The sequence below is a fragment of the Rousettus aegyptiacus genome, unplaced genomic scaffold (genome assembly GCF_014176215.1).
Source record: "Rousettus aegyptiacus isolate mRouAeg1 unplaced genomic scaffold, mRouAeg1.p scaffold_m13_p_16, whole genome shotgun sequence".
NCBI classification, from domain to species: Eukaryota; Metazoa; Chordata; class Mammalia; order Chiroptera; family Pteropodidae; genus Rousettus; species Rousettus aegyptiacus.
Window position 1 is genome coordinate 51,542,488 of NW_023416291.1, and position 26,223 is coordinate 51,568,710.

The window sequence follows — 26,223 nt, forward strand, 5'->3', positions numbered from 1 at the left end:
CAGGCAGAATTTGGCCCACAGGCCACAGTTTGCCAAGTTTCACGTTTTTGTTTTTTTTTTCCCCACATGTCACAAAAGGTTCTTCTTTTGATTTTTTTGAACCAGTAGAAAAATTTTTAAATTCTCAGCTTGTGGGCTATAAAAAACAGGCAGCAGGCGGATTCGGTTCGCGGATCAAAGTTTGCTGACCACGGACCCAGACTGTGCCTGGACGTTTCTTCATCATCCGTGGAATGGACGAAGGCCGGTGGGCACCCCATCGCGGGCCGGAACTCCGGGAACTGCGCCACCAGCCGCGGCCGCCGCGCCACCAGCCCCGGCCGCGCGCGCTTCCCGCTCTCCAACCCTCCGCGCCGCGCGCGCCCGCCGCCAAGCCCCGCCCCCTCGCGGCGATTGGTCGGGCTTCGCCCTCTTCCGCGCCGGGTTGGAGGCGGGCGTGGGCGGGCCGTTAGGGGGTGGGGCGTGGAGCCTGGTAACCGTTGCCGGTAACAACGCCCCGCCCCGTCGCGGCAGGCAGGCTGGCGGCGCGAGGCGGGCGGCCGGAGCGCGAGGAGGAGCGGCCGCCGCCGCCACCGCCGCCGCCATAGAGACTGTAGCCGTGGAGACTGTTACTTACCAACGGGGACCAACACGCAGCTGCCGCCGCCGCCGCCGCCGCCGCCGCCGCGGGAGCCGCTGCCCGAACTCCCGGCCCGAACTCCAGGTGACCGATGCGACCGCCCGGGGCCCGGCCCGGCCGGGGAGTGCGGGGGGCGGCGGGGACCCCGGCCGAGGGGTCGGCGGGGTGAGGAGCGCTGTCCCCGCCGTTCATCCTAAACGTCCGGGACGGCGCGCCTGCGGGACCTGCCTTGGCACCCCTGGTCCCGCGGGCGCGGCTGAGTTCAGGGGCTCCCTGGGACCCCTCTCTCTTTTTAATCAAACTCGGAGAGAGGTGGAGACCCGTCGCCTCACTTTTCATAAAACTTCCTAGGTTAGGGGCGCCCGGAGAACCCTCTCACTTTTCCGCTCAAAATCCCGGACTCGGAGGCGCCCCGGTAACCCCTCTCAAATTACCTTTAAACGCCCCGCGGGCGCGCCAGGGGACCCCTTTTCCCCTTTATTACTCCCCAAATCTCTGTGATTGGGACTCCCCTGGGACCCTGCTCTCACTCTTAAACTTCTTTCTGATTGGGAGGGTCTCGAAAACTCTCCTCATGTTTATCCCAAATGCCTGGATTGGGGACCTTCTTCTCGTTTTAACCCTTCAAACATACTGAATTTGAGGGTACCCCTGGCACCCCTTTCTCACTCTGTAACCAAAAGTCGGTGCGTTTGTCTTGGGGAGAACCCCTCCCCCCCTTCTCATTTTTTTTTTTTTTTGCCACAAACTCCCGAGAATCCGGCTTCCGGGGACCCGTTTCCCACCGTCCCCCTCAAATCCTTTCGTTTGGTGCTCCCCCGATACTACCCCCTCCCTCGTAACTCCGCATTCCTGAGTTTGGGGGATCCTGAGTCCGCAGGTCCTTACACGCCCCCCAGGAAGCCCCTTCGCACCCCGCAGCTCCCCTATTTGGACTGATCGCGAGGCGAGAAAAGTTTTACCAGAAGGGTTTTTTTTTTTTTTTTAATTTATTATTGTATTAAAGAGCCCAGCTAGTAGCCCAAAGTCCTCGGTGGCGTTCTCCTCCTCCGGTTGTGCGAGTGCGTGTGTGTTTGTGAATCCAAACCCCACTCTTTAAATACGACCCCCCCCCAAAAAAAAAAAAGAAAAGAAAAAGGCTATTTATTCCTTTCCTCTGGCTCTGGAAGAAGCCGCGGCGCTCTCCCGGCTCCGTCCCTGTGGGTTTTTCTTGTGCTGCGCTAGGAAAGTTGGGTTTCCAGATCCTAGTGGCTATTTCGGGGGCTCCGGGCTGAGCTGCCCCTGCCATTCCAGCGGTGGTGGAGTGGGTGGGTCATCGTCCTAATTTTAACCTCCTGGTTGCCCGGCAGGAATGAAGGACAAGGGCAGGATACAGCGCAGGAGTCCAGGGCCGCGTCCCCCACAGACCTCATTCCTGCTTCTGCGTATTTTGATTATGCCGGTCTCCAATCATTTCCTCGCTTTGTGCAATAAATAGTTAGTGCAGGCTTTCTTGAGTTTTTTCCCTTCACAATCAGCTTTATCTCTGCAAATCCAAAACATCAAACCTATACGAGACTGTTTAAACTGACTTCCCCCCAATAATAATAATAATAATAATAATAATAATAATAATAACACAAAACATCGACAGAAACAGTTTTTTTAGGACTGCACATATTGTCAACATGTTTATATCTTCTTGCTTAATGCTCTGAATATTCTTTGCTTCTGCAAAGACCCTTACCCTCTGTCCTGGGGAGTGGCGGGCTTGGTCACCCACTGGGGTTTAGGGACCTGAAATGACTCTGAAATGACCGTAGAAAAGGCTACTCACCGGCTCTGACCGGAGAAATGGGTATGTGGAAGTGCTCCCCAGAAACGGAATTTACTTTCCTGAATGACCAGTACTCCTCCTCCTACAGGCTTAAAGGGACTCGGTAGTTTTTATTTAAAAGACTCCTCATAGCATATGACGGGAATGCTAACTGCCTCTGTGATCCAGCTGGGTTGGGTCCAGAACGAGTGCAGGAACGCTCTGCCCCTGCCGTCAGAGCAACACTGAATTATTTAGCCCTTTACGTGCATTCATCTCTGTCCCAGATAAAGCGCCAAGACGCTCAGAGGGGGAGCAGGAGGACGGGGACAGAGTTATTAATCACCCCCAAGTAACAGAGCAAGTCCTTTGAAATTCAGCTGATAGTCGCTTTCCGAGTGAAGGGCACGTATGACCTTAATATTCATCTGATAACCACACGCATCGCGGCAGTGCCTCTGGCATGGAGCCGTCCGCCAGCAACGGAGATGCTGGGAAATTACCTGGCTCCTAGTCCTTAGATATAATTTGTAGTTTTGGATTTGAGCTATAATTAATATTCATCAATATTTAATTAATTTAACTTTAATAGTATAATCGAGTCCAAGTGTCGGATGTTCTTGTGGGATTTTTACAGTCGCATGTGGTTGTTTTGCACATAGAATCCCAGGGCCTGAAGGAGACATATTTTGTAATGTGTTTGGCTCTCTTTAAGCAGCTGCAGGTTGACCATTTATTTAAATAAAACACTTCCTACCCCGTGCCCCGCCCCCGACCTACCTACTTATTTGTAAAATGCGAAATTATTTAAAGCACGAGGGAAGTTCCCAGAGAAGCCATCTCACTTGTGGGGACTCTCATGGACCAGGGACAGGGAAGTACAAGTTCCGACCCAGTGTCTGAGGCACGCCAAGCGCACACAGCCACGTTTCTGCACCGACCTGTACGCGTGTCCCACCAAATGGGGTTGATGAGGACCATCAGCAATCTTGTGCCAGTTCAGGGCAGATTTTGTTGTTCAGTGAGTCGATGCCAAACTTCCCCAAAACTTCTAGTTCTCAGGGCTTTTGGGATTTTGGCAATATAATAAGGGATTGTGGACTCAGGTTATGAAAAAGGGCCTTGTGACCCCCCTTTCTAGAATGTAAAGGGCTATCAGCTCCACCACAGGCCACGTTCCCTGAGACATATGCCTGGCACAGAGTGCCTGCTTAATTCGTCCAATGAATGGATGAATGGCATGTGTGTTGGGAATTAGAAAATTGAGAACTATCTACATGCTTCTTGTAAACCCCAAGATCAGCAGAGTAATTCTTAGAGGAAAAAAATGAAAGAGGGAGAACCTTAGGAGAGGAAGACGCAGAATTGGGGGGTGGAGTGTGGGGTGAGCGCTGAAGTTGGGGGAATTCGTGCCCAGGAAGCTTGGACTGGCTAAGGCGACGTGTGAGGAGACAGGATTCTAGGAGCTTCCTAGCAGAGGAGCCTGGCCAGCTGCCTGCGGGACACATCCAGGTGGATTCTGACAGGCAATTGAAAGGCGAGGTGGCCAAGCTGAGCTTAAGATCGGCCCTAGATCTGCTCCTCCAGGCTCTGCCCTCCCTCACTAACTTTCACCTGGCTTCTCCCCACTGCTCAGGCCAAAACTTTGGCGTTGTCCTCCATTCCTCTCTCAAGTCATCAGCAATTCCTGCCCACTCACCTGTGGTGGGGACCTAGACTCTGACCCTGCCTGGCCACCTCCACTGCCAGCCCTCTGCTCCAAGCCACTGTCACCTGTTGCCCAGATAATTCCAGCCTATTAACCTGGAGGTCGAGTGGTGTCCTGTTCTGTATTCCTCCGCTCAGAACCCTCCCCAGGGCTCATGTCTCACTTGGAACAAAAGCCAAAGCCTCCCCCGCCCTGCCCCACCTCACCCCACCCGCCCCAAGATCTCTTTGGCTCCATCTCCAGCCAGATGCCCTGTGCTCACTGGGCAGCACCCCGCTGGCCTCCGGCCTCTCTCCCCGCCCGCCGCCCGCCCTCTACGGGAAGCTCTCGCTGTAGCTGTTCCTCGTTGCCTTCAGGCCTTTTCTCGAACGTCACCTTCCCAGGCCACTCACTCGAAACCTTGCACTCTGAGCCTCCTCCCCTGCTTTCCTGGTCTCCGAAGCATTTATCACTATCTAATGGGCTGTATATTATGCATATTTATTTTATTATCGCTGTATCTTCAGATGTCTGCTCAGCGAGGGGAAGAAGCTCTGTGGCTTTTATTAAATTCTGTATTCCTGGGGCTGAGAATAATTCTGGCACCGAGTAGGCCCTCGATAAATATTTGTTAAATGAATAAATAAACAATTTCCTACAGAGCTATTGGGAAAGCATATGTAGAAATTAAGAGTTGCTCCTTATCTGGCACATACCGCGTCCATGTGACTCGGCGCCGCTCCGATTGGGTAAACGGGACGGAGAAGAGTGAAGGAAAAACTGCACGTTATAGAACCGGGCACTACAGAGCGGGGTTGGGGGCCTGGCGGGGAAGGGGCTCGAGGGCGGCCTCTCCCTTTACCAGCTCGGTCACTCCTAGTAAGGGCAGCATCTGTGAGAGGTAATAGCAGCCCGTGTGGTTATGATGTTAGAGTAACATCTATGAACCGTCTAGCACAGGGCCTGGCACTTGCCGAGGAGATGCTGAGCGACCCAGTGACTGAGCGGGCAAGCCCGGCGCTGTCTGTCTTAGGGGGCGAAAGGCCCTTCAATTAGTGGGGAAATTCACTGGCCCAGATGTGTCACTCTGCCGGCGTAAGTGCTCAGCAAAAATGAAACAGAAAAAGTCACTTGCCGTCCCACATCTCGGTTATGGTGTAGACGCTTCTGAAATTACACCCAGAACATCCCACTTGGGGGTGAGTTTTCTTGAGTGGCCAGCCCTGCGGGCAGAACTTATGGCCGAGAACATTTAAAAACTGGTTTCTCTTCTCTGTCACCGTGGGCTCTTGGGTGCCAACCAGTCCAAGTCTTGAAACCCGCCTCTGGGAGGTGAGACCCGGCCTGGTCCTCGTGCCAGGACTTGAGCTGAGCCCTCAGGGGCAGACGGCCTGCCTTGCCCCTTGCTGCGCCTCACTCCGTTTTTCCTGAAGTGCATTCCTGTTTTATGATACATAGGTTTTGTATGTTTTAAAGCCCTGTTTTATGCTCTGGCAACTCTTTATTCTCATTTTTAATTTTTGTGAATGCTCTGACTTTCCGAAGAATACAGTTGCCTTTCCCACACCTTTAGATGATGCAACTGGATTTTCGATGCCATGGATCAGATTACATCTGCCATAATCCATGTTAAAAACTGAAGAAAGAATTATAAAGCCATTAAAAATATGTAGAACTTACCTGTCTCGGCCCAGTGTAGTAATTACTTGTCATTTACTATGCAGCGAAGCCCAGTGTGCTACATACAGTAAGCCTACTTCTGCTGAGATCTTTGTGGTTATTTTGAGCGTGCGCACGCGCGCGTGTGTGAATTTAAGAGCTGGGTGACCAGTATCCAGGGTAACTTCAGGAGTTGACAGTTGAGCTGAGACTAAAATGAGCAGCCCTGTGGAGTTCAGAGGGAAGGGCCCTCTAGGCAAGGGCAGGGGGTGGCAGGGAGCAGCAGGTGCAAAGGCCCTGGGCAGGAGGAATTAGCCAGGCCTGGTCAGGGCAGGGACAGGCGGCCTGTGTCTAATGCTTGGTAAGCGGAAGGAGGAGAGGCTGAGGGCCCCGGGGGCCCATCCTGAGTGTAACTTCGATTCTTGGTAGATTTCTCCTCTGCCCATGGTTATCAGATCCGTGGTGTCCAACCGTTTACTGGAAGACCTGCTTTCTGGGCCTCTGACATTTGTTCATGATTCATTCATTCATTCATTCATTCATTCGCTGCTCTCTGAGTCCAGCACTGTTCTATGAGGTTACAAAAACCGAAGACTAAGTAGGAGAGGGAGCCAGCTTCACAGAGGGGCTGTGCTGGATGTCTCCATGTGACACAGTGAGTGCACAGAGGGGGGAGGCCTCTCCTCCCTGGTGTCCAGGAGGAAATGGACTTACGCCGAATCCGGGGAGCGGTGTCCTTCTGTGTGGGCGGGGAGAGTGGTAGCGTGTTGCATTTTCAGCAAGCTGAGTGCAGGGTACAAGGGAGATTCGCAAGGGGAGCCAGTGCCACGGGCGCCTGCGCCGCAGCCCCAGCGGGGGGCGCCGCGGACGACAGAGCTGGCGACTCTGTGGGGCGAGGGGCAGGAGGGCCCCAGAGCAATTTCCAAGGTGTCTGACTTTGGGGACACAGTGGAACATGTCGCTCAGTGAGTCAGGGACCTTGGAAGAAGCTGCTCTTGGGCGGGGGAGTCATGAGTTCATTCGTGGGCTTGGCCAGCTCGAGACATCTGTGGGACATCTGGGATGGGTCGTTTTCCAGTAGGCAGCTGGATTTCGGGGTGTAGAGCCGAGGGGGCAGGCCAGGCGGGAGGTCAGGATCTAGGCGCTGTTCGCATCCAGTTGGTCGATTCAGTCACGAGCATGGTGAGGTCACCCAAGGGGAGGGTGGCGAGTGAGCAGAAAAGGCCGAGGGCAGAGCTGTCAAAGTATAAGGAGCAAGAACCAATAAAGAGTCAGGAAAATGGAGTTTTTTAACTGTGGTAACATGTAAAATTTTGAAACATAAAATTTACTACTTTAACCATTTTAGGGGGACAGTTCAGTAGCATTAAGTATATTTGCATTGTTTAACAACCACCACCACCATCATCTCTAGAACTTTCTCATCGTCCCAAACGGAAACTCTGTCCCCGGGCTCCACCATCTACTTTCCATGTCTATGAATCCAGCTCCTCTGGGGACCTCACATGAGTGGAACCACACAGTCTTTGTCCTTCTGTGTCTGGCTGTTTCACTGAACGTAAAGTCCTCGGGGCTCATCCACGTTGGAGCAGGTGTCAGAACGTCCTTCTGTTTTAAGGCTGAAAAATTTCCCATTGTCTGGACAGATGCATGTTGTCCTTCATCCATCCTGGGTACTTGGGTCACTTCCACCTCTGGCCGTCACAGTCAATGCCGGAGGGAGAAGGTCCCGAGAGAATTCTTAGGTGGAAGGAGAAACTGGAACTGGACTCTGCAGGCAAAGCAGGATAGCTTAGGGACTGAGCCCAGGAAAGGGGGGCCCGGTGGAGGCCGGTCGCTGAGACTGGGAGCAAGCCCATGGGAGGGAGGGAGAGGGACAAGTCCCCACGGACAGGCAGCAGGCCTGGCTCACAAGCGCCTGTCTCCCCGGAAGTGTGTCGAAATCATCCTAACGATACAGAAACCCATCCCTAACGTCGCAACAGCACTTAATTATGATTCCATTTTAAAAATACACGCCGCGTATCTTTTAGAAACAGTGTGCTGTTTCTAGGATGTGTTTATGTCCAGAAGGTGATCCACGGGGTAAAGCCTTGGAAGCAGTTTCCAAAAAAAATTAACAGCCCACAAATATGTTCCGGCCCCACCCTGGCCAGGGAGAACCCAAAGCAAACACGCCGGCTTTCCCCGCCTCTGTCCCCCGCGCAGAACGTGCGCAGGCGGCTGCAGCCTGCTCTCAGAAAAAATGGGTTTGGAATGCTAGACCCACGGAAAACAGCTGGAAGGATAAGCTTCTGATTTTTCAGAGAATTCTTCATCTTCTAGAAGAATTCACTTTTGGGGGGACTTCTTCATGTGAGGGGCTCTCTGGAGCCTCCGTCCATTCAGCTTTCTCCTGCGCACTGCTGACGCCCTGCTGGCCGGCCACGCCAGGCACTGCAGGGTCTCGAGCAGCATCTTGGGCCTCCACCTGCCAGTAGCACCACCCCCAGCCCCAAAGTCACGACAATAACTGTGTCTCCAGACATGGTCAAATGTCCCCGGGGCGGCAGGACCACCCCCTAAGTGGGGGCCATGAGCCTAATCAGCCAGAAGTGGCAGTGACTCCTGAATTGGCGCGGCCTATAGATTTAACATCACAAGGCTACTTGGACATGTAGCAATTTATGTGTCTTTTTTTTCCGTTCTCAATTGTAAGCTCCTAGAGGACAGGGACAGCTGTCCCTGCCATGCTTCCCACTGCGCTAAATACTTAATCACGTGAGTGATTAAAACATGAGCCAGAGGGCGTGGCCCACATCAAGTCATGGCAGCCTTTGGTTTTAACAACAGGCAAAAATCCTGAAGCCCTCGCCTGAGATCTGATAGCCTTAAAAACTCCGTGGTTTTGAGTCGGTCTAGATGAACATTCCAGCCCTTTTAAATACATAGTTTTCTTTTACAAATCCCCAAAGAAATTTTAATCAAAGACCCCTACTGTTCACTGCCTTCCCGCTGGGCCTGGCCAGAACTGCACATCGAGTTCTTTCCCAGGGAGCTCAGGGGTCTCGCTGAGAAGTGACGTCTCTTAACTGACTGCCGCTGGGCCCCACTGCCAGCGGCTTTGGGATCTGTCAAATGCCCCATTCTGTATCTGAGCCAATTGCAATGGCTTGATTCATATGTGTTTTGCTTTGGAGCTTTTCCAAGATTTTGCTCTTTAAAAAAGCCTGTTTGAAACAAATACAGTATGTCTATTAGAATCGTTTCAACAAAACATAGTGTTACAGAAAAATCAGACCAGCAAGAAACCAAGCAGCACTCAGAGAGTTGGAGAACTCAGGTTTAGTCCCAGAAGAGCTAGTACTCTGAAGATCTGGGCCCCAAGCTCAGGGCCAGCCTTGCTTTTATAGAGCTTCTCCGCCCAGTTACAGTTGGCACGGGCCGGTCTTCAGACAGGAGCTCAGGCCGTACATCTTACATCTGTCATCTAGACAGAACAAGCAAAAGGGGGGATGAGCCTTTAGCTAATTTTGAGGTCATCCTGCCCTTTGGCCTAGGTGGCAATCTGTCTATGGAAGCAGAACAGAGAGCTGATTATAAGGTTAGTCTTTTGAGTGGAAAATTCCTCTTCAGTGGCACTCAGAATTTGTGGAGTGAACGAATTCTCCTCTTTGCACAGTGACAGGGCAACTTGTCGGCATTTAGAGCCTCAGCTTCTGTAACTGGTGAAAGGTTCCGCGAGCCTCATGCCGAACCGCAGCAAGTCATGGCAGAGGGTCCTTGGAGCTGTGTGGACTTTGCTCTCCTCGTAGATAACTTTCTCTCGCCCTGGTTCCCTAGCGCTGTCCCCAGCTTGGGGGCCTTCCCTCTAAGGAGACCTGGTTCAAGGTCATGGCATGAGGTGGGGTGGGTGGGCGCTGAGAGACACTCTTCTCCATGGACGCGACCCCCTCCCTTTTCCTTTTCTCTTTGGAAACGTCCATATCAGCCAAGTACCCACTGTGCCGCCAAGGCTGGGGGAGCCCTGTTTCTGAAGTTCCACCGAGGAACCCCCAGTTTCTAGTTAGACCGTCACGACTCTTATTGGGAATAGAGGTAATCGTTAATGCTAGCCGAAGCAGAAACCAATAGATGGGCAAAGAGGAACTTCATGTTTTCCCAGCAAAACTCTGAGATCGTTGTACATGTGGTCGCCTCGTTACACAGCCCTCGGCCAGCATGGCACACGCCCTCGCTCGCAGGGCCGGCCACCTTCTCTGAGCCGCGTAAGGCCGTGCAGTGCCGCCGGCCTCCCGGGTGAGGACGTGGCGCTGTGTGCCTGCGGAACGCAGGGCCCGTCGGCTGCGGTTCGTAAGCGCCCGTGAAGACTTCTTAGTGAACCCTACGCGTTTCAAGGGTAGATATTGGCCATCTTCTGGGCCGGCTGGTCCAGCAGTTCTGACAAAAGCTTGTTCCTCTTCTTCAGACCGAGGAGGGAGGGTTTTCGAGAAAGGCGGGGAGTGGAATGTGGGGACTTGGATAAAGCAGGAGGCAAAAAAAGGAAAAAAAGAAAGCAACTCTCAGTCGAGGGCGGCCACTGTTAGGTCCTGTTAGATCCCTTCTCTGCCCCCTCTCCTGCACCCCATAGCCCACTGCCCCCCTAGTTCCTTACGTCCCAGTACCCATAAGCCTCCTGCGCTGGTCCTGTCTGTCCCCTTCCTGTGCGTGCTGTTCTAGTCCAGACCCTCTAGTCTGGGTCAGTTGGCATAACCTGCGATTCTGCCCCTGCCTGAAGGGGGTGGCTCACCTTGTCATTCTGCATTCTCCCCCCAAATCTCTGATGCTTCCATTGCCCTCTTAAACTGTTTGGGGGCGTGAAACATGACATCTTTGTGGGATACCGCAGAATACCGGGGCATTTAATGAGATCACACCAACTCATAGTGCTTTTATTAATAACATGTGATTGAACCACAAACTATGGTGGCGGGCACACTAGCAGCCGTGAGCTTCTGTCCTTTAAAGCTGATGCTGTCGAATCCAGTGTGACAAGCTGCCGCGGGGTTTCCCAATAATGCGAACCTTGCAGAGAATGCGTTTTCTTGTTCATGCCGTTTGCCAGCAGAGGACAGAGAGCCTGTCCCAAGGGTTTAAGAAATCTTTGTAACGCAAATTGTTTTTAATTTGAGAAACATATCTATCGTACATTTTTCTGCAAATAGACAGAAGTGCTGCTATTTTATTTAGGCAAAGAAAGCCTGCAGAATGTTTTAGTATTCCAAGGAAGCAGGGCAGCAGGGCAGGGGGAGGCGTCCTTTAAAGGACCAGAGAGTAAACCACAATGACCCAACTCTGCCGTCGACGTGGGAATGAATGGCTTTGGCCATGTGCCAATGAAACCTCATTTATGGGCACTGACATGTGACCCTCATATGATTTCCATGTGTCACAAAGTATTCTGACTCTGGTTTTTTTTTTAAGCATTCAAAATACAAAAACCATTGTTAGCTTGTGGGCCACGTAGAACCAGGTGGTCAGCCTCAGCCTGTGGACCATGGTTTGCCGGCCTCCACCGTAGGACGAGCCCAGTGGCTCGCGGTGTCCACAGCCTTTCTCCAAATGGCCTGGCCTGTTTTCCCAGCAGGCCCCTAGCCCAAGCCCTCTGCACCACCCAGCTCAGTCTCCTTGCCCTTCTCCCGCCGCCCCCGCCCCCCGCCCATGGCACACACGTGGCCGCCGGGGCCCAGCCGCTGCTCTGGAGCTAGTTCGTTCTTGTTACCCCACCGCCCAGCGAGGGTCTGTCCGTCCCACGAGGTCCAGGATGGGAGCTGCCCAGATTCCCCGCCCTGCGGTTTATCATACCACGTTCCACCCCGAGTCTGCACCTGTCACCCTGCCACACGAGGAGTTCCTCGTGTCTCCTTTTCTCTTTCGCACAGTGTAAAGTGCTTGAGGACAGACACCAGCTCTGACTGTATTTGTGAGACACCAAATAGAGTATTTGTTGAAGTGACTCAGGTTATTCTTAGATCGTGACCTTACCCGACTCTAAAAATCACTTTCCTTATTTTCTAGTAAAATACAGCCTCGTAAGATAGTTGTGAATTCACAGTTTGCTTTATCCTAGGAATCTTCTAGAGCACAGTTGCCCAACAGAAACATAATGCGAGCCGTACATGTAATTTTCTAGTAGCCACATTTTAAAAGGTAAAAACAGGCGGACAAAATTAATCTGAACAATGTATTTTATTTAATGCAATATTTCTAGAAAATTGTTCCTTGAACACGGGCTCTACATGAAAAAGCATTTCGAGCTCTTTCACAGTCTCCTCGGTGTGCTAGTCCTGGAAGCCCGGTGTGTCCACCGCTTGTCTCATTTCCCGTGCTCATTCGCCACAGGCGGCTGGCACCGCTGGGTGGGACAGCGCAGGGGGAAGTGTCAAAATGAAGGCAGGCACGATTTTTAGGTCGTCCCTATTCTATTTGAAATGTGACCGCTACTTGAGCTACTTACTTGGAGTTCGGGTACTTCCCGGTCACGGCAGTCTGAGGTCATTCCCCGTTTTCTCAAGTGATCACCATTGGACTTTGCACACAGGTGTCCACTCCAGGCCCCTGAGCAGTTCGATCCCAGAATGCTATCGTACCCCTTCTAGGACTTGGGGCCCTCCCGGCAGTTCCCGTAAGTCTGTTTGCTTCCTCTTCTATGTCACAGAAGTCATAACTTTTTCATTGTAAAAACTCCAAATACCTTAGTACCAAAAAATATAAACAGAAAAAAGAGCCTCTGACTGCTTCCTCCTGCGCCTCTCACCACTAATAAAGTTCTGTGTGGATTCTTTAGAATCCTTCGAATGCAGATAAAACATACTCTATTACTTTTTCAATTGAGATGTAACTCATGTACCATAAAGCTCACTATTTTAAAGTGTACAATTTAGTGTTTTTTTAGTATATTCGCAAGGTGATACAACTGTCACCACTACCTAGTTCCAGAATATTCCATCATCCCCAAAAAATACCCCCCCATCAGCAGCCATCCCCCCCTCCCCCAGCCCCCGGCAGCTGCTAACCCACTCCCTGTCTCCGTGGACGTGCCTGTTCTGGACATGTCACATACATGGAATCGCACTGTGTGGCCTTGTGTGTCCGGCTCTCACTGAGCGTCGTGTGTTCAAGGTCCGTCCACGTTATGGCGAGTGCCAACGCTTTAGTCCTTCTCATGGCCGAATCGTTGGGGCAGTGGCCAAAAGGGACCAGGTTCCGCCCGCCCTCCGCAGCCCGCTCTTCTCATCTGGTGTTTGGTCTGGGCCTCCCTCGTCCCGAATCGTGTGCCCACCTCTCTCTTCCTATGGAGCGTCGTGAGATTCCGCCGCACGCATGTGTCCTTGGGTCATGAAACGGCTCTTTTTGGGGTGCATTTCGTTGATCCTTTTTCGCCTTTACCAACAACTGTGCAGTACACAGCCTCGTGCACGCGCGTCTGTGCACGGCTGTGAACGAGGTGTTCGCACACTCCCGGAAGGGGCCTCGCGGGGCCGAGGGCATGAGCCGCTCCCTCTGCATGAGGCGTCTCGTGCCTGCAGCGAAGGCTGCTGTCCACCTGCGCCCTTGGCTGCACCCGCACCGTCTTCGGCTCGACCGCTAACACCACCTCCTCCCGCTCCCGCCCGTGCCACGGGGCTGTCATGGTGTTAACTTTAGGCCCCATTCGTAGCCTAGTAGGTCACAGACCTTCTGACGACCTTGCGAAAGCGCATGTCCTTTCCCCCAGGAAAATGCACGACAGACGTGTCCATTGGATTCTGCCTGCAATTCAGCTGGTTCTCGGACCCTTTGGAAGGTGTCCCCAACCAACCCCTACTCCCCTTCAGCTCTGCTTTGCCCGTTTCACAGTCCACGCGTGGCTGCCTCAGCCCCAGTCTGTCACCAGAGCTGCGCCCATGCCAGGTGTGCCTCTGGGGGCGGCCTGGCTGCTCGGCCGGTTTGCGTCCACACAAGTTCATGCTCGTTGCCTTGACTCTGAGCCAGTTCTCACACAGCGACAGCATTTTCCCGCCCTTTTGAGTTCCCCATCAATATGTGGCTTTCAGTTCTTTGCTACCGAAGCATTCACTCTGCTGCTCCCCTCGCAGGCGGCCTCGGGCACCCGCTAAAGTGGGTCGCCATCCTCCACGGGCCAGCCAAGGGACCCGAGTCTCCATTGCAGTGTCTGCTGTCAGCGGCTTGAGTAGGGAGCCCACTCGTGCTGACGCATCCTGCTTTCAAACCTCTCGCCTGGCTTCTCGTTATAGTGCGGGCTCATTTTCTTTATGCAAACAATTTAAAACCAGAATCCTGAGGACCTAATTGTGGGTTAAGTCCCCACTCCTTAATCTGAGCTTTTCTCTCACTTTAAATTCAAAGAATCTTATTTTTCTTTTTAACATCCTGTCAGACTTCTGAGATACTAACTAATCTAGTTTTCCTTCTCTGTGCTTCGCAAACATAGAATCGTCTAGAAACTACCTGCTCCTTTATTCTCCAGCAGTAACATCCACTTAGGGCTTGAGCCAAAAAGGCTACCGTGCTCACGACTCCCAGCCTGGAGCACGTTCAGGCTTCGGATTCCTGGTGGTGGAGTGCCTGCCTCTTGCTGTTCGTTCCTCATTCGCTGCCCTCGGTTGGTTCTGTTTGCGGGAGGCGCCTGACCAAAGGTTCGGGCATTGCTGAAACACCTCCTCGCTCCCCTCCACCCCGCCCCAGCATGGAGGTCGTCACACCGAAGTCTCAGGGAGAGCGTGTAAGGGGCGTTTTGTTTGTTAACAAAGTTTGTTTCTGAAAACAGTAGAAAGAATCCGACCTTATAAGTTCTCCAGCCCAACATCCTCATTATCTCCGTCAACGTTGCAGGGACCTTTTTAAGTTCTACATCATCTGTTTTTCTTCTCGTCTGGCATTTGCTAATGCTTGTGTCATCTTCTTTTAATTTGAGATAAAATTCATATAGTATAAAATTCACCATTTAAAAGTACGACTTGTTGGTCTTTAGGATATCCAAAATGTTATGCAGCTGCCGACACTGTCTAATTCTGGAACATTTCCATCACCCTAAGCAAAGCCTGTGCCCGTTAGCCATGACTCCCTGTCCCCGTCCCTCGACCTCTGGCAACCGCTGTTCTACTTCCTGTCGCTATGGACACGTCCTAAAAATGGAATCATACAGTATGTGGCCTTTTGCAACTAGCTCCTTCCACTGCGCGTAGTGCGTCGAGGCTCATCCACGTTGTAGCACGTGTCGGGGCTTCGCTCCCTTTCCGGCTGAGCCACACCCCAGGGCGTGTGTGGCGCGCTGCCCCTTGGTTCTCCGTGCACCTGCTGATAGCCGTTGGAGTTGTTTCTGCCTTTCTCTCGGCTGTTATAAGTGGGCAAGTTTTTGTGCGAACATGGATTTTGATTTCTCTTGGGTAGGTACGTAGAAGTGTGATTGCTGGGTCCCCGGGTCGCTCTGTGTTTAACTTCTCGAGGAGCCGCCAAACGTTTCCACAGCCGCGGCCCCACTTTTCATCCCCCCGCCATGTGGGAGGGCTCCGGTGTCTCCACGTCCTCGCCAACACTTATGTTCCCCTGTTTTTCTTCTAGCCATCCTGGTAGGTGTGAAGTGGCATCTCGTTGTGGTTTTTAATTTCATTTTCCAAATGACTAATGACATCAAGCATCTTTTCATGTGCTTATTGGCTACTCGTATGTCTTCTTTGGAGAAATGCAAAGGTCTTGTGCTCAGAAGTTTCTCTTTCTCTGTGAAATGCCCGAAGACGCTGAATCATGGAGGTGCAGGGCATACACCCCAGAGCTATGAAGGGGCTCAGAGGATGCAGAGGGTCAGAATCGGCAGCGCGAGGGCTGTCTTCCCTCTCCCGTGTGCTGTGTGGCTCCAGCTCTGACCCGTGGGTGCCCGCTTTTCAGAGATTTCCCGAAATCCCACATGGCAGGAGACGTGGCAAGGACCTTGGTCCTCACCCTCAAAGTATCTTTGACCCTCTGGACACTGAGAATTTTAGAATGTTCCTTGTACAATTGTCCCTTAGTGTCCAAGGGAGATCGGTTTCAGGATCCCTGCGGATGCCCAAGTTCTCGGATCCTCTGGCCCTCGCGTAGGTCGGGGCAGCGCTTGTCCATGACCTGTCTGTGCACGAGGATTCAGCGTAGTGCTCGGCGTGGGGCAAATTCAGGTTTTGCTTTGGGGAACTTTCTGCATTTTTAAAAAATTATTTTTGATCCATGGTTGGTTGGGTGGACATGGGGACCAACTGTAAATATACAGGCTGTTTGATACCTGTCCATTTATCTATCTAGAATTATTTTAGGCTCTTTTAGAGATGTGAGTCCAGTGTGGGGTCTGCGAACCAGTCCCCCGGCTAAGTCCCACCCGCCGCCTGACTTTGTATGGCTAAGAGCTAATAATAGTCTTTTACATTTTTAAATGGTTTTAAAAAATCAATGAAAAAATAACATTTTGGAACACATGAAATCATATGAAATTCACATTTCAGCGTCCATCGGTAAAGTTTTATTGGCATATGTTCACACTCATCTGTGTACGTATGGTCTGTGGTGGCCGGTGCCCCACTGCGGCAGAGCTGAGGCATCTCAGGAGGCCGGCTGACCCACAAAGCCTAAGCTATTCGCCACTGGGCCTTTACACGTGACGCGCTCAGTGCGACGTCACACATGTGTGAACATGGTGCAGAGTCAGAGGTCCCTGCAACGCCCTGGAACCTTCAGGGAATGAGAGCCTAACACACTCATTCCCTGCAAGGGCCAGAGGGACGCTATTCCCTTTATTCTCCTCTCCCGTTTGCTGTAATTACAGGAGAGTTTTCTGGCCACGGCCATCCCACGGGCTGAACCCCCTTGGCCTTTCTATGTCTAGAAGGCTGCGCCCTTTTCAAATTGTAGTTCCGCAGCACCCGGCCTCTCCCTCCCCGGCCCTCCTCTTTGTGTGTCAGGCCCAGGACCCTGGTCCAGTTGCACGGGCCGGACTTGGTCCTGTTCTGGCGATGGCGCGCTCCTGATGGCTGTCGCTGGAGGAGAGCCGCTCCCCCGGGACAGGTTGTAGGCTCTGGAATTCGGCGTACGCATCAGGGCACCCGGCAGGGATTCTGAAATGAGTTTCCTACCAGGCCCTATGTGGGAAGGCCAGCATCGTAAACCAGCTGGCTTCATATGGGGTCACGCTGTCACTGTGATGTATAAGAAATAAAAATATGTCATGGCTAATCTATAGGGAAAAAAATCAGTGTTTAGAGATCAAAAAAGTGAACTATTTCCACATTTCAGTCTTTTTTACATGGAGCTAAAATCCCACTTAGAATGAATTCTGCACGACTTCAAAATCATTTGTCGTAGCTGGATTTTTTAGAATCGAGGCGCTGCTAGACCCTGGGGCGGAACAGACTGGTGTTGGGCTCCCCGGGGTAGAGAAAGCAAGTGAGGCTCACTGGAGGCTCCTGCCAGGCCAGTGTCCACCGGAGAGAGAAGCAGGTGCTGGGAAAAGCCCGGCATGACCGGTGACATGGCTGCCATTGTGCCTGCCTCCAGGACGGGAATGAATTGAGTCACTTTCTTCTAAACCCTGCTGACCTGCCAAAGTGATACGGCGAGGCTTGATTAAACTGGAATCCTTGAATTTGTGAACTGAAGTTAAAAACAGACCCATCCAAAAGACACAAAAAACATGTGCCACTCCAGCTCAGCACTTCGTACCCTCACTCGGTCTGGACCGCTTTTGCAGTCTGCTAAAAGCTGAGAATTTCTCCCAGAGGAATAGGCAACGCATGCACTGCACCACACTTAAATTTCACGTTCAAGTTCGGGTCGATGGACTCCCCAAGGTACACATTCACGAATCTACGGACCCAGAGATAGTGGCCCGCTATAGCCAGCTGAACAGGCAAATTGCAGAGTTTAAACCACATTCCAAGTAGTCTCTAGGTTTTTAAAAATAGAAAGACAAAAATTAGGTGAAAATCTAACACTGTTATAAACAGAAGGCAGAGGTCCTTGTGTGATGTCTGTGTCTCTGTAGAGTGCTATGAGTCAGCTACACACAGATCTCATCTGAAAACAATGGTGAGCAAGTCACCCCTGGAAATGGAATAAGAGTTATGCACAGACACGGCCATTACCGTTGGAGGGGAAAAGCAGAATTCATCTTATTTCAGCTTTTGTCGCAAATTCACTTTTCGGATGCCCTTCCTGGCAGGTTAGATCTTTGTGTGTTGTTATTTTACTTTAATTCCTTGTGTATAACAGTTTACTCTAACAAGGGTGCCAGGACCATTCCGTGGGGAAAGGACAGCCTTTCGACAAACGATGTTGGGAAACTGGACAGCCACACGCAAGAGAATGAGGCTAGACCCTTGTCTCACACTGTATGCGAAGTTAACTCAAAATGGATCAAAGACTTCAGTGTAGGAGCCAAGACCGTAAAACTCTTAAAAGAAGAGGTGGAAACCTTTGTGACCTTGGAGTCAGCAGTGATTCTTTGGATATGATACCAAAGACGAAGACAACGAAAGAAAAAAATAGATAAATCGGACTTCACGAAAATTAAAATCTTTCGTGCATCAAAGGGCGCAATCAACATTAAAAAGGGACCCATGGAATGGGAGAAATGTCTGCAAATCATAGACCTGATAAAGGCTTATTCCAGAATGTGTAGAGAACTGCTACAACTAAACAACAACAAAAACCCAAACAACTCGGTCAAGAAATAGACAAATATTGAATAGATATTTCTCCAAAGAAGATGCACAAGTGGCCAATAAGCACCTGAAAAGATGCTCGACCTCACTGATCGTTAAGAAATACAAGTCAAAACCACCATGAGATACCAGTTTTTGGCATTAGGATGACTATTTTTTTTTAAAAAAAGAACAGCGTTGGCAAGGACGTGTAGGAACGGGAACCTCGTGCACCGCTGGTGGGAACGTGAAACGTGCGGCTGCTGCGGGAAACGGGTCGGCGGTTCCTCGAAGGCTGAACAGTTCCCGCGCGATCCTGCGGCTCCGCTGCTAGGCTTCCACCGAGAGACTTGTGCAGCTCCTTGTGCACCCAAGTTCACAGCGGCACTATTCACAGTGGCCAAAAGCCGGACGCCGCCCGAGTGTCCGTGGACAGATGATGGGTAAACAAAATGTGGTCCATCCATCAATGGAGCAGTATTGAACCTTTTTTAAAAAGGAAAGAAATTCCGACACCTGCTACAATGTGGATGAACCCTGGAGACATCATATCAAGTGAAATAATCCAGGCACAAAAGGACAAACACCGTGTGATTCCACTCCGAGGTGCTCCCGTCGAGGAGTCGGATTCACGGAGACAGGAGGTAGATGGTGGAGCCAGGGGCTGGCGAGTCACTATTCAGCTGGCGCAGAGTTGTAGTTCTGTGAGATCAAAATTTTCCGGAGATGAACAGTGGTGATGGTTTCCCAACAATATGATTGTACACTTAAAAATCGTTAAAGTGGTAAAGTTATGTGATATATAGTTTGCTGCAATTAAAAATAACAATATTACACTTCGATGGTATGTGCCAGTCATATTCGAGAAGGCGTATTCTTTCCTAGTTTATGCCTTGTAAGTGCCACCGCCCTGCTGTGTTGTGTCACGGGATCGCAGCATCGGTAAAGACCCTGAAGATCCCCCTGCGTTCTCGCATGTGTGCCGGTGCGCTTGGGGCTCACAGGACGAGCAAAGAACGAGGACCAGCCTTAGCGGGGCTTCTAGAAAGCAGATAATAGGACCAATTGCTCCAAGCCCTCTGAGTGGCCCCCGGGTAGCGGGCACTTCTCTGCGGACGTGAGCATGACTAACACATGCTCCCCAGATGGCCGTGGGACACCGAGGCCCGCGAAATGCACCCCGGGGGCCAAATCTGGCACAATGCCTGTTTCTGTGTAAGTTCCGTAAGCGGACGATATTTTTTGCCAAAAATCAAAAGAAGAATATTTTGCGAGACATGAAAATTATATGAAAATCAAATTTCAATGTCCATAAATGAAGTGTATTGGAACAGCTACAGGCCTGGCCTAGGGCGAGGCACAAAATTTAAGGTAGAGGAGGCACCAAAAAAAACTCAGCCATCAAGATAAATAATATTTTAACACAGCATTTAAAAAAATCAAAATAAATGCCGAAAAAATCCACAATGAGTAAACTATCGAAACGTAAAGACAAGATCAGCATTGCCGATTTCGCGCCTTTGCCCTGGGCTGCAGGGCCCTGAAGGACATGAGGGCGGCCATGCTCCTTCCGTACTTACCGTCCACGGTGACTTTCTAGAAATAGTGACGGAGTAGTCGTGACAGAGACTCTGTGACCCGAGGAGCAAAAACAATTCCTCTGGCCCTTTATAGAAAAAGTTTGCCAACCCCTGATTTAAATTAGTTTACTATGTGAATCCCTGACAGCGAGTAACTGAAACCAAACTACCGATTCAATGTCTTGTCTGCTTCCTCTGTCTGATTTTTTTTATATGCCCTTCTAGAAAATGAGTATACACTCATAAAGTACTTAATTTTTGGATGCTGGCATGTATAAGTCAATAGGGACAATTCACACTGAATTAAGAAGCAAGATGCTTATGGGATGTGGTGATTGACCTGCATCGTCTACTCTACTGTTAATGAGATACTTAATTAGTTAACCCTCCGTTTTCCAGGCTGTTACTTGGCATCCTTTATAGAATGATGCTTTTCCTGCCAGCGGTCATGTATAGGTCCTAAAAAGCTCAATTAAGAACTTAAGAAGTCTTGATTATTGTTAAAATTGTAAAATAGTAAGCGCCAAGGGAGTTTCCTCTCTGGTTTTCCTGCTTTCATTCTTTCTCCCAATAATCTAAAAAGCGTGCTCTTTTAAAAACGTCGGCCGGACTTGTGACTGGGCCCTGGGGCCTCCGCTGAGCTCTCCCGCACGCCTGCCCCGGCCTGCCCCAGGGCCTTTGCACCCGCTATTCCCTGTGCCCCAGGGCTCTCTCCCAGTCTGCCAAGGTTGGCCCCTGCTCGGGCCAGGTCTCGGCTGGCCTTGAAAGAGGTCGGGGGCCCCTTCCCCCACTGCCCTGGCTCTGACCCTCTGCTGTTTCCTACTGTTGCGGCCAGATCTTTCTGCGGTCACCTTGAGTGTCTGGTGACTGCCCTCTGGCCTGACGCCCCTGCGCGAGGGTGCCGGTGCCGCAGAGCAGGGCTTGCGTCCGGCTCGTTCACCTCGGAATGCTCGGAGCCTGGAAGAGCGCCTGGCGCTCCGCTAATTCACTTGGTTCCCTTTTAGTTTATTTCTAGTTTAAGTTCACATATGGTCATGTTCACTTTGGGGGGAGTATGAGTTTTTGCATATGCACAGATCCTGCAAATATCTGAGGGCCCACTATGTCCTGGGCACTGCGTATCTTGGAGACCTTCCTCGGAGAATGTACCTCGTCAGAGTAGCACAGCTAGATGCACCAAATTTGTGAACAGCCTCCTTCTTGATGAGCATTTAAGTCGTTTCCAATTTTTCGTGACTTCAAATAATGTCCCAGGGACATGTTGCCCAAATGCCTTTTTTCACTTTATCGAACTATATTTCATGTACCAAAAAATCAACCCATTTAAATTGTACAGCTCCGTGTGTGTTAATGTATCCACAGAGTTGTGCAATAACCCCCTCTTTATTCCAGAACATCCCATCACCCCAAAAAGACACCCCTTCCCCATCAGCAGCCGCACCCCACCCTCCCCCCCAGCCACTCCCTGTCTCCGTGGACGTGCCCGTTCCGGACGTGTCACACACGTGGAGTCACCCGTGAGGCCTTCCGCGTCTGCCTTCCCTCCCTGAGCGCCGTGCTTTCAAGGCGCGTCCCGTCGTAGCGAGCGTCAGCGCCTCCCTCCTTTTCATGGAGGAGTGATAAATAGTCCGGCGTGTGGACGGACCACATTTTGTTTAATTAGCCGATGGACACTCAGATCGTTTCTACTTTGGCTACTGCGAACCATGCCGTTGTGAACACTGGTGTCCAGTGTTTGCGCGGCCGTATGCCTTTTTGGACAAGTGCATTTCTATAAGATAAATTCTGCGGGGTGAGGAAGAGACACCGCCCCAGCTCGCGCTTCATCCTGTGACTGTTTGGTTAAACATATCCTGAGTCCTGAGGTGCCCCCGGGGGCACGCATCCCCACCACCGCCTTTCCCCCAACAGCCAGTGCCCGTGACTTGTGTTCGCCTGTCTTTGAAACAGTGCTGAGGAAGACATTGGCAAAGCCAGCAGTATAATGCCGCAAACCCCAGAAACTCGGAGCAAAGGAGACAAGGCAAAAAGGATCTCCTTAGGGGGAATGAAACAAACCCGCTAGCCCTCTCTCTCCTGGGGAAGAACGGCCCCCAACACAGCCTGCATCTGTCACCATTCGCCAAGCAATTTATGAGACGCTCAGCCATGGAGAGCGTCCTGTACATGCTCTGAGGCCTCATGGAAGGACGGAATCTCTGAGAAGGGAACAGGGGGCTGACGATAAAGTGTAATCTTTCTGACAGTGACTCAGCAGTGTTACTCTGCGAGGAGAGCTGCTACCATTGGCACGATGCTGAGAGAGAAACCAGCCTTAAGTGTTTGGTCCAAATGACAAACCCCACAAATATGCGCATAGCACGAGGCGCTCCCTGAAGAACTTATCGCGCTTGTTTCTGAAATCAGGAATAGCACAGCACATAACTGCTTTTAGAGTTTCAGATATTTAAATTAAAAACCAGCAGATGATCTTGGTTCTATTATCCTGGAGTGGATTACAACAGTGACACCAATTAGCATTCGCTGAGCACCTACTATGTGCTGGGCTGGCAGTTAAAGCTCATGTTTGATAGGCTTCACTTTATTTACTACGATGACCCACAGATGCAGATAGAATTTATTGTCTCCATTTATGGAGAAAGAAATGGAAGTCCATGTTTGCCGGCCAAGGTCGGCCTCTTTGGGCAGGGCTGCCCCTTACTCATCTTCTGTCTTTCTCACAGTTGACCTTGACCGGGGGCTGCCCAGGGCCCCTGCTGCCCCGGGGCGGGCTTGCCCAGCGGTTGCCAAGTCCTCCTATGGTTGTCCATGGTCATTCATGAGTAGGAATGAAACGCATACTGTATAGCTGGAGAGAAGATTCTGGCAGCTTTCTGCTGGTGTCCCGCACCCTCGCAGGCGTTCTAGACACACGTGCCGAGCGACAGCCTGGGCAGAGAGATGCCTCAGCTCCCGGAGGGGCGCATCCAGCCCAAAGCCCTGACATCGGCCGTCCACATTTAGTCTAATCTCAAGCATGAATTCTGCGTCGTAAATGAGAGCATTCCACTTACCAGAAATGCAACTGTGTCTTCCTTATTCCAGGCTATAGGAAGCTTAGTGGGCTTTTCATCGATTCAACCTTATATTTTTCCTTTATTCAAATCATTTCAAATTCCACTTGGATGGAAACCTCTCAAATATTCATCTTAAAAGCCACGCCAAAGTAGTGATCGCTGCTGTTAAATGTAACGAGGTGGACTCTGCTTCTGGAGCTCACGGGCGACTCCCCGGCCTCTGTCCTCCATCACACCAGCTAACCCCACACAGCAGCAGCACGGCGCGGCTCGGCAAGAAACACCTTTTATTTCTGAGACTCTAGAATGTTTTCTTACTTAAGGCTGCATGTTAGCTCATTGATATGGTAAGAAAAGTAGGCGTTAGAACTAATTTTTAGCAATGCCTGAGCATGAACAGAGATCTGCCTGCTTCCTCAGCACCCCAGCGCGGGTGTCAGGGAGCCCCCCGCACCTCACGCCTTGAAAGCCCAGCGCCCCGGGCCCCGGCCTGCGTCCCGTGTAGTTCCCTGATTCCTCCCTCCACTTGCCAGGAACCTTTGAGACATTCTTGACTCCTTCCCGTCGCACTCCACATCCAACCGCCAGCAGACCCTGTGACTCTAGCTCGGTGTTCATCCAGCACCTGGCCGCCGTGCCCCCCTCCATGGCTGTCGCTCAGGCCAGGCCATGGCCCTCGTCTGGGTCGCCACATTGGCCTCTTAACCGCCGTCTCTGCTTCCACCCTTTGCTTCGCCTGTTCTCAGCCCGGCAGCCGGACCTGGTTAAAATGCAAGTCATTCCCACCACTCCGGGACTCAGACTCTGACCACTTCCATTGCGCTGTGAGCCAACTCTACAGCCCGTGTGACGGTCTCCGTGGCCTTTCCTTCTCCTTCTGGGCTCCTGGTTCGCTCAGTTCCAGTCACCAGCCTGGCACGGCCCCACCCAAGGCCTCGGCACCGGCCGTTCCCTCCATGGGACTGCCGTCCCCTCCAGTGGGACGCTCGTCCCCTGGACTTTGGGATGGCTCTGTCCCTCTCTCCTCGTCTCTTTGCCGGAACGGACCTTCTCGGTGGGCATCCGCCAGCCCCGCCCAGCACTCCCGCGCTCTGCTGCGTTTCTCCCCTGGGCACCTGCCGTCATCTGACGTGCTGTCCTTTTTTCTTACGGACTTTACTTCCTGTCCACAGCCGCCGCCACCCCGCGGCTGCTATCCACTAGAACATAAGCTCCACGAGGGGAGGGATTATGTCTGTTTTGGTTACTAGCCAGTGCCCGGCCCGTGCTAGGCAGTAAGAACTCCCACGTCACTGCTCTTCTGGGGGTGGAGGTCGGGGTCGTCACTGTGCGTCAGAGCCTGCCTTGAGATGGCGAGTCCAGGCAGAATCAGCAGCGTCCGCATGGCAGTGCCCGAGCGGTCGCTCCCAGCTCCGGCCGCCAGCGGCCTCGCCTCCGGTGCCTCCCCCGCTACCGCTTCGGCAGGGGGTAATGGCCCGAGGGTCCGGCTTCAGATTCTGCAACTCCCTGGAGCCCGGTTCAGATTCTGGCAGCATGGTCTCCGCCTCCCTCCTTCTCGGGGAGACCTGCCGGTGCCCCCTGCCCATTCTGGGAACCGCCCCCAGAGGCCGTCTTCAGAAAACAGTGTCTATGCACTGATCACGTCCATCTCAAAGGCCACGTTTTGTCACATGCTATTATCATCTAGGATGTGGACCCCTTGCAGCTAGAGCCACACAATTCCCATTCCATCAAAGTGTTTTACAATCCTTGGACATGCATCCCCCAAAAACGGAGCATCCACTTAGAACTCTATGTGCCCTTTGCAGGTTGGGGTGCTGCCCACTCCCTGTGCCAGTTCCAAGGCCACAGGGACCCCACACTCAGCCTGCAGTGCTCCAGACAGAACCAAGGTCGAGCACTTTCCATTCGACCTTAGGCTTTTTCTTCTGTGTGGGTCAAGATTGGCCAGCGCCAGGGACCTCCCCGCTGCCTCTTTCTGGAGCTGCATGTCACTGTGTGTCCCACCATCTAGGGGCTTCTTAGGTGGCCTGGCTCCCTCTTCCAAGGTCCTCGCCTCGCTGAGTGGGACAGGAAGAGCAAAGGGAAGCCGGCTGCCTGAGTTCCTTCCTGCAAAGCCCCAGGAGGCGCCGCTAATGCTGAGTCAAGGATGCGCGTGCACCTATTTCGTATGTACATGACGTTCTCAAAAGTCTTCTTGATTAGGATCTATTTCCTCTGTTCTCACATTTTTTTTAAGTAGCTGAATCCCCAGGTTGCTTTAGTTTGTCTAATCACTGCCCAGAAACCCGCGTGCGTCTGTGAACTGTTCCGCACTGTTTGCTGGATGACAAATAAATTCTTTCCTCTTGGAGAAAAAGGCACTTTCTCCCCCGGGCACTAGGAAAGACTGAAGAAGTCCCCTTGCGATGCTCCTGTGACAGACTTGGTCCTTCTTGGGTTGTGTTATTTCAGAACAAATATGGTAAACTGTTTTCCCCTCCGTTGCTATAGAGAAGAGATTATTTGCCTTTCTCTTAGGGCTTCTGAAAATAATAGATTACATATTTGGGAGGGTTTTTTTTAGATCTGGTTAATGTGAGATAGAGAGGATTGCTCCCGGGATGACATTGTTTGGTTTGGGAAGTATTCTCCCGGTTGCCCAGCAACAGGCTCTTGGAGACGGGAGTGGACTGCGTCGTCCCTGGCAACCGTTGTTACTCAGCAAACAATGAAGGCCACAAGCAGCGCCAGGACTGCAGACTCCAGGCTTTAACTGCACATCTGCATATATTTTTCTCTGATGAAATTATGTTTGAGTTTGATCTGCCACGACAGGTAGAGCTGGGTCCCCCAGGAGTCTGCTTAGAAGAAAGCATATGTCTTGTTGACATCTCGCCCCACATAAAAACCAAGAGGAGATGTTGGAAACAAACTTTTAGCCTTTTGAATCTAGCCTACACTGCTCTCGACTGGAGACTTATTTCGGTCTTAAGTGGAATTTCTGTTTTGATCTAATTCCTCGTGTTTATAAAAGCATCGCCCGGCCAACCTGCTGCCGTTTGTCCCTGAGGAGCTGCAGCCTCTCCGCACGATGCTCCCATTCCTGCGGCCCAAGGACATTAGAAAAGCCAGCAGTTGCACCCCAACGGCTCCCACAGA

The 26,223-nt window shown here is 51.7% G+C and overlaps 1 protein-coding gene across 1 annotated transcript in view; it reads left to right on the forward strand.

The window, feature by feature from the left end:
- The first annotated feature begins 233 nt into the window (after positions 1 to 233).
- The window catches only part of RFX2 (regulatory factor X2), a 77,323-nt gene continuing 51,333 nt past the window's right edge, over positions 234 to 26,223 (forward strand). The window contains exons 1-2 of the mRNA XM_036233367.1: positions 234 to 247; positions 514 to 703. Of these exons, the coding sequence (XP_036089260.1) occupies positions 234 to 247; positions 514 to 703 (204 nt within the window). The remainder of the gene's footprint in view (positions 248 to 513; positions 704 to 26,223) is intronic.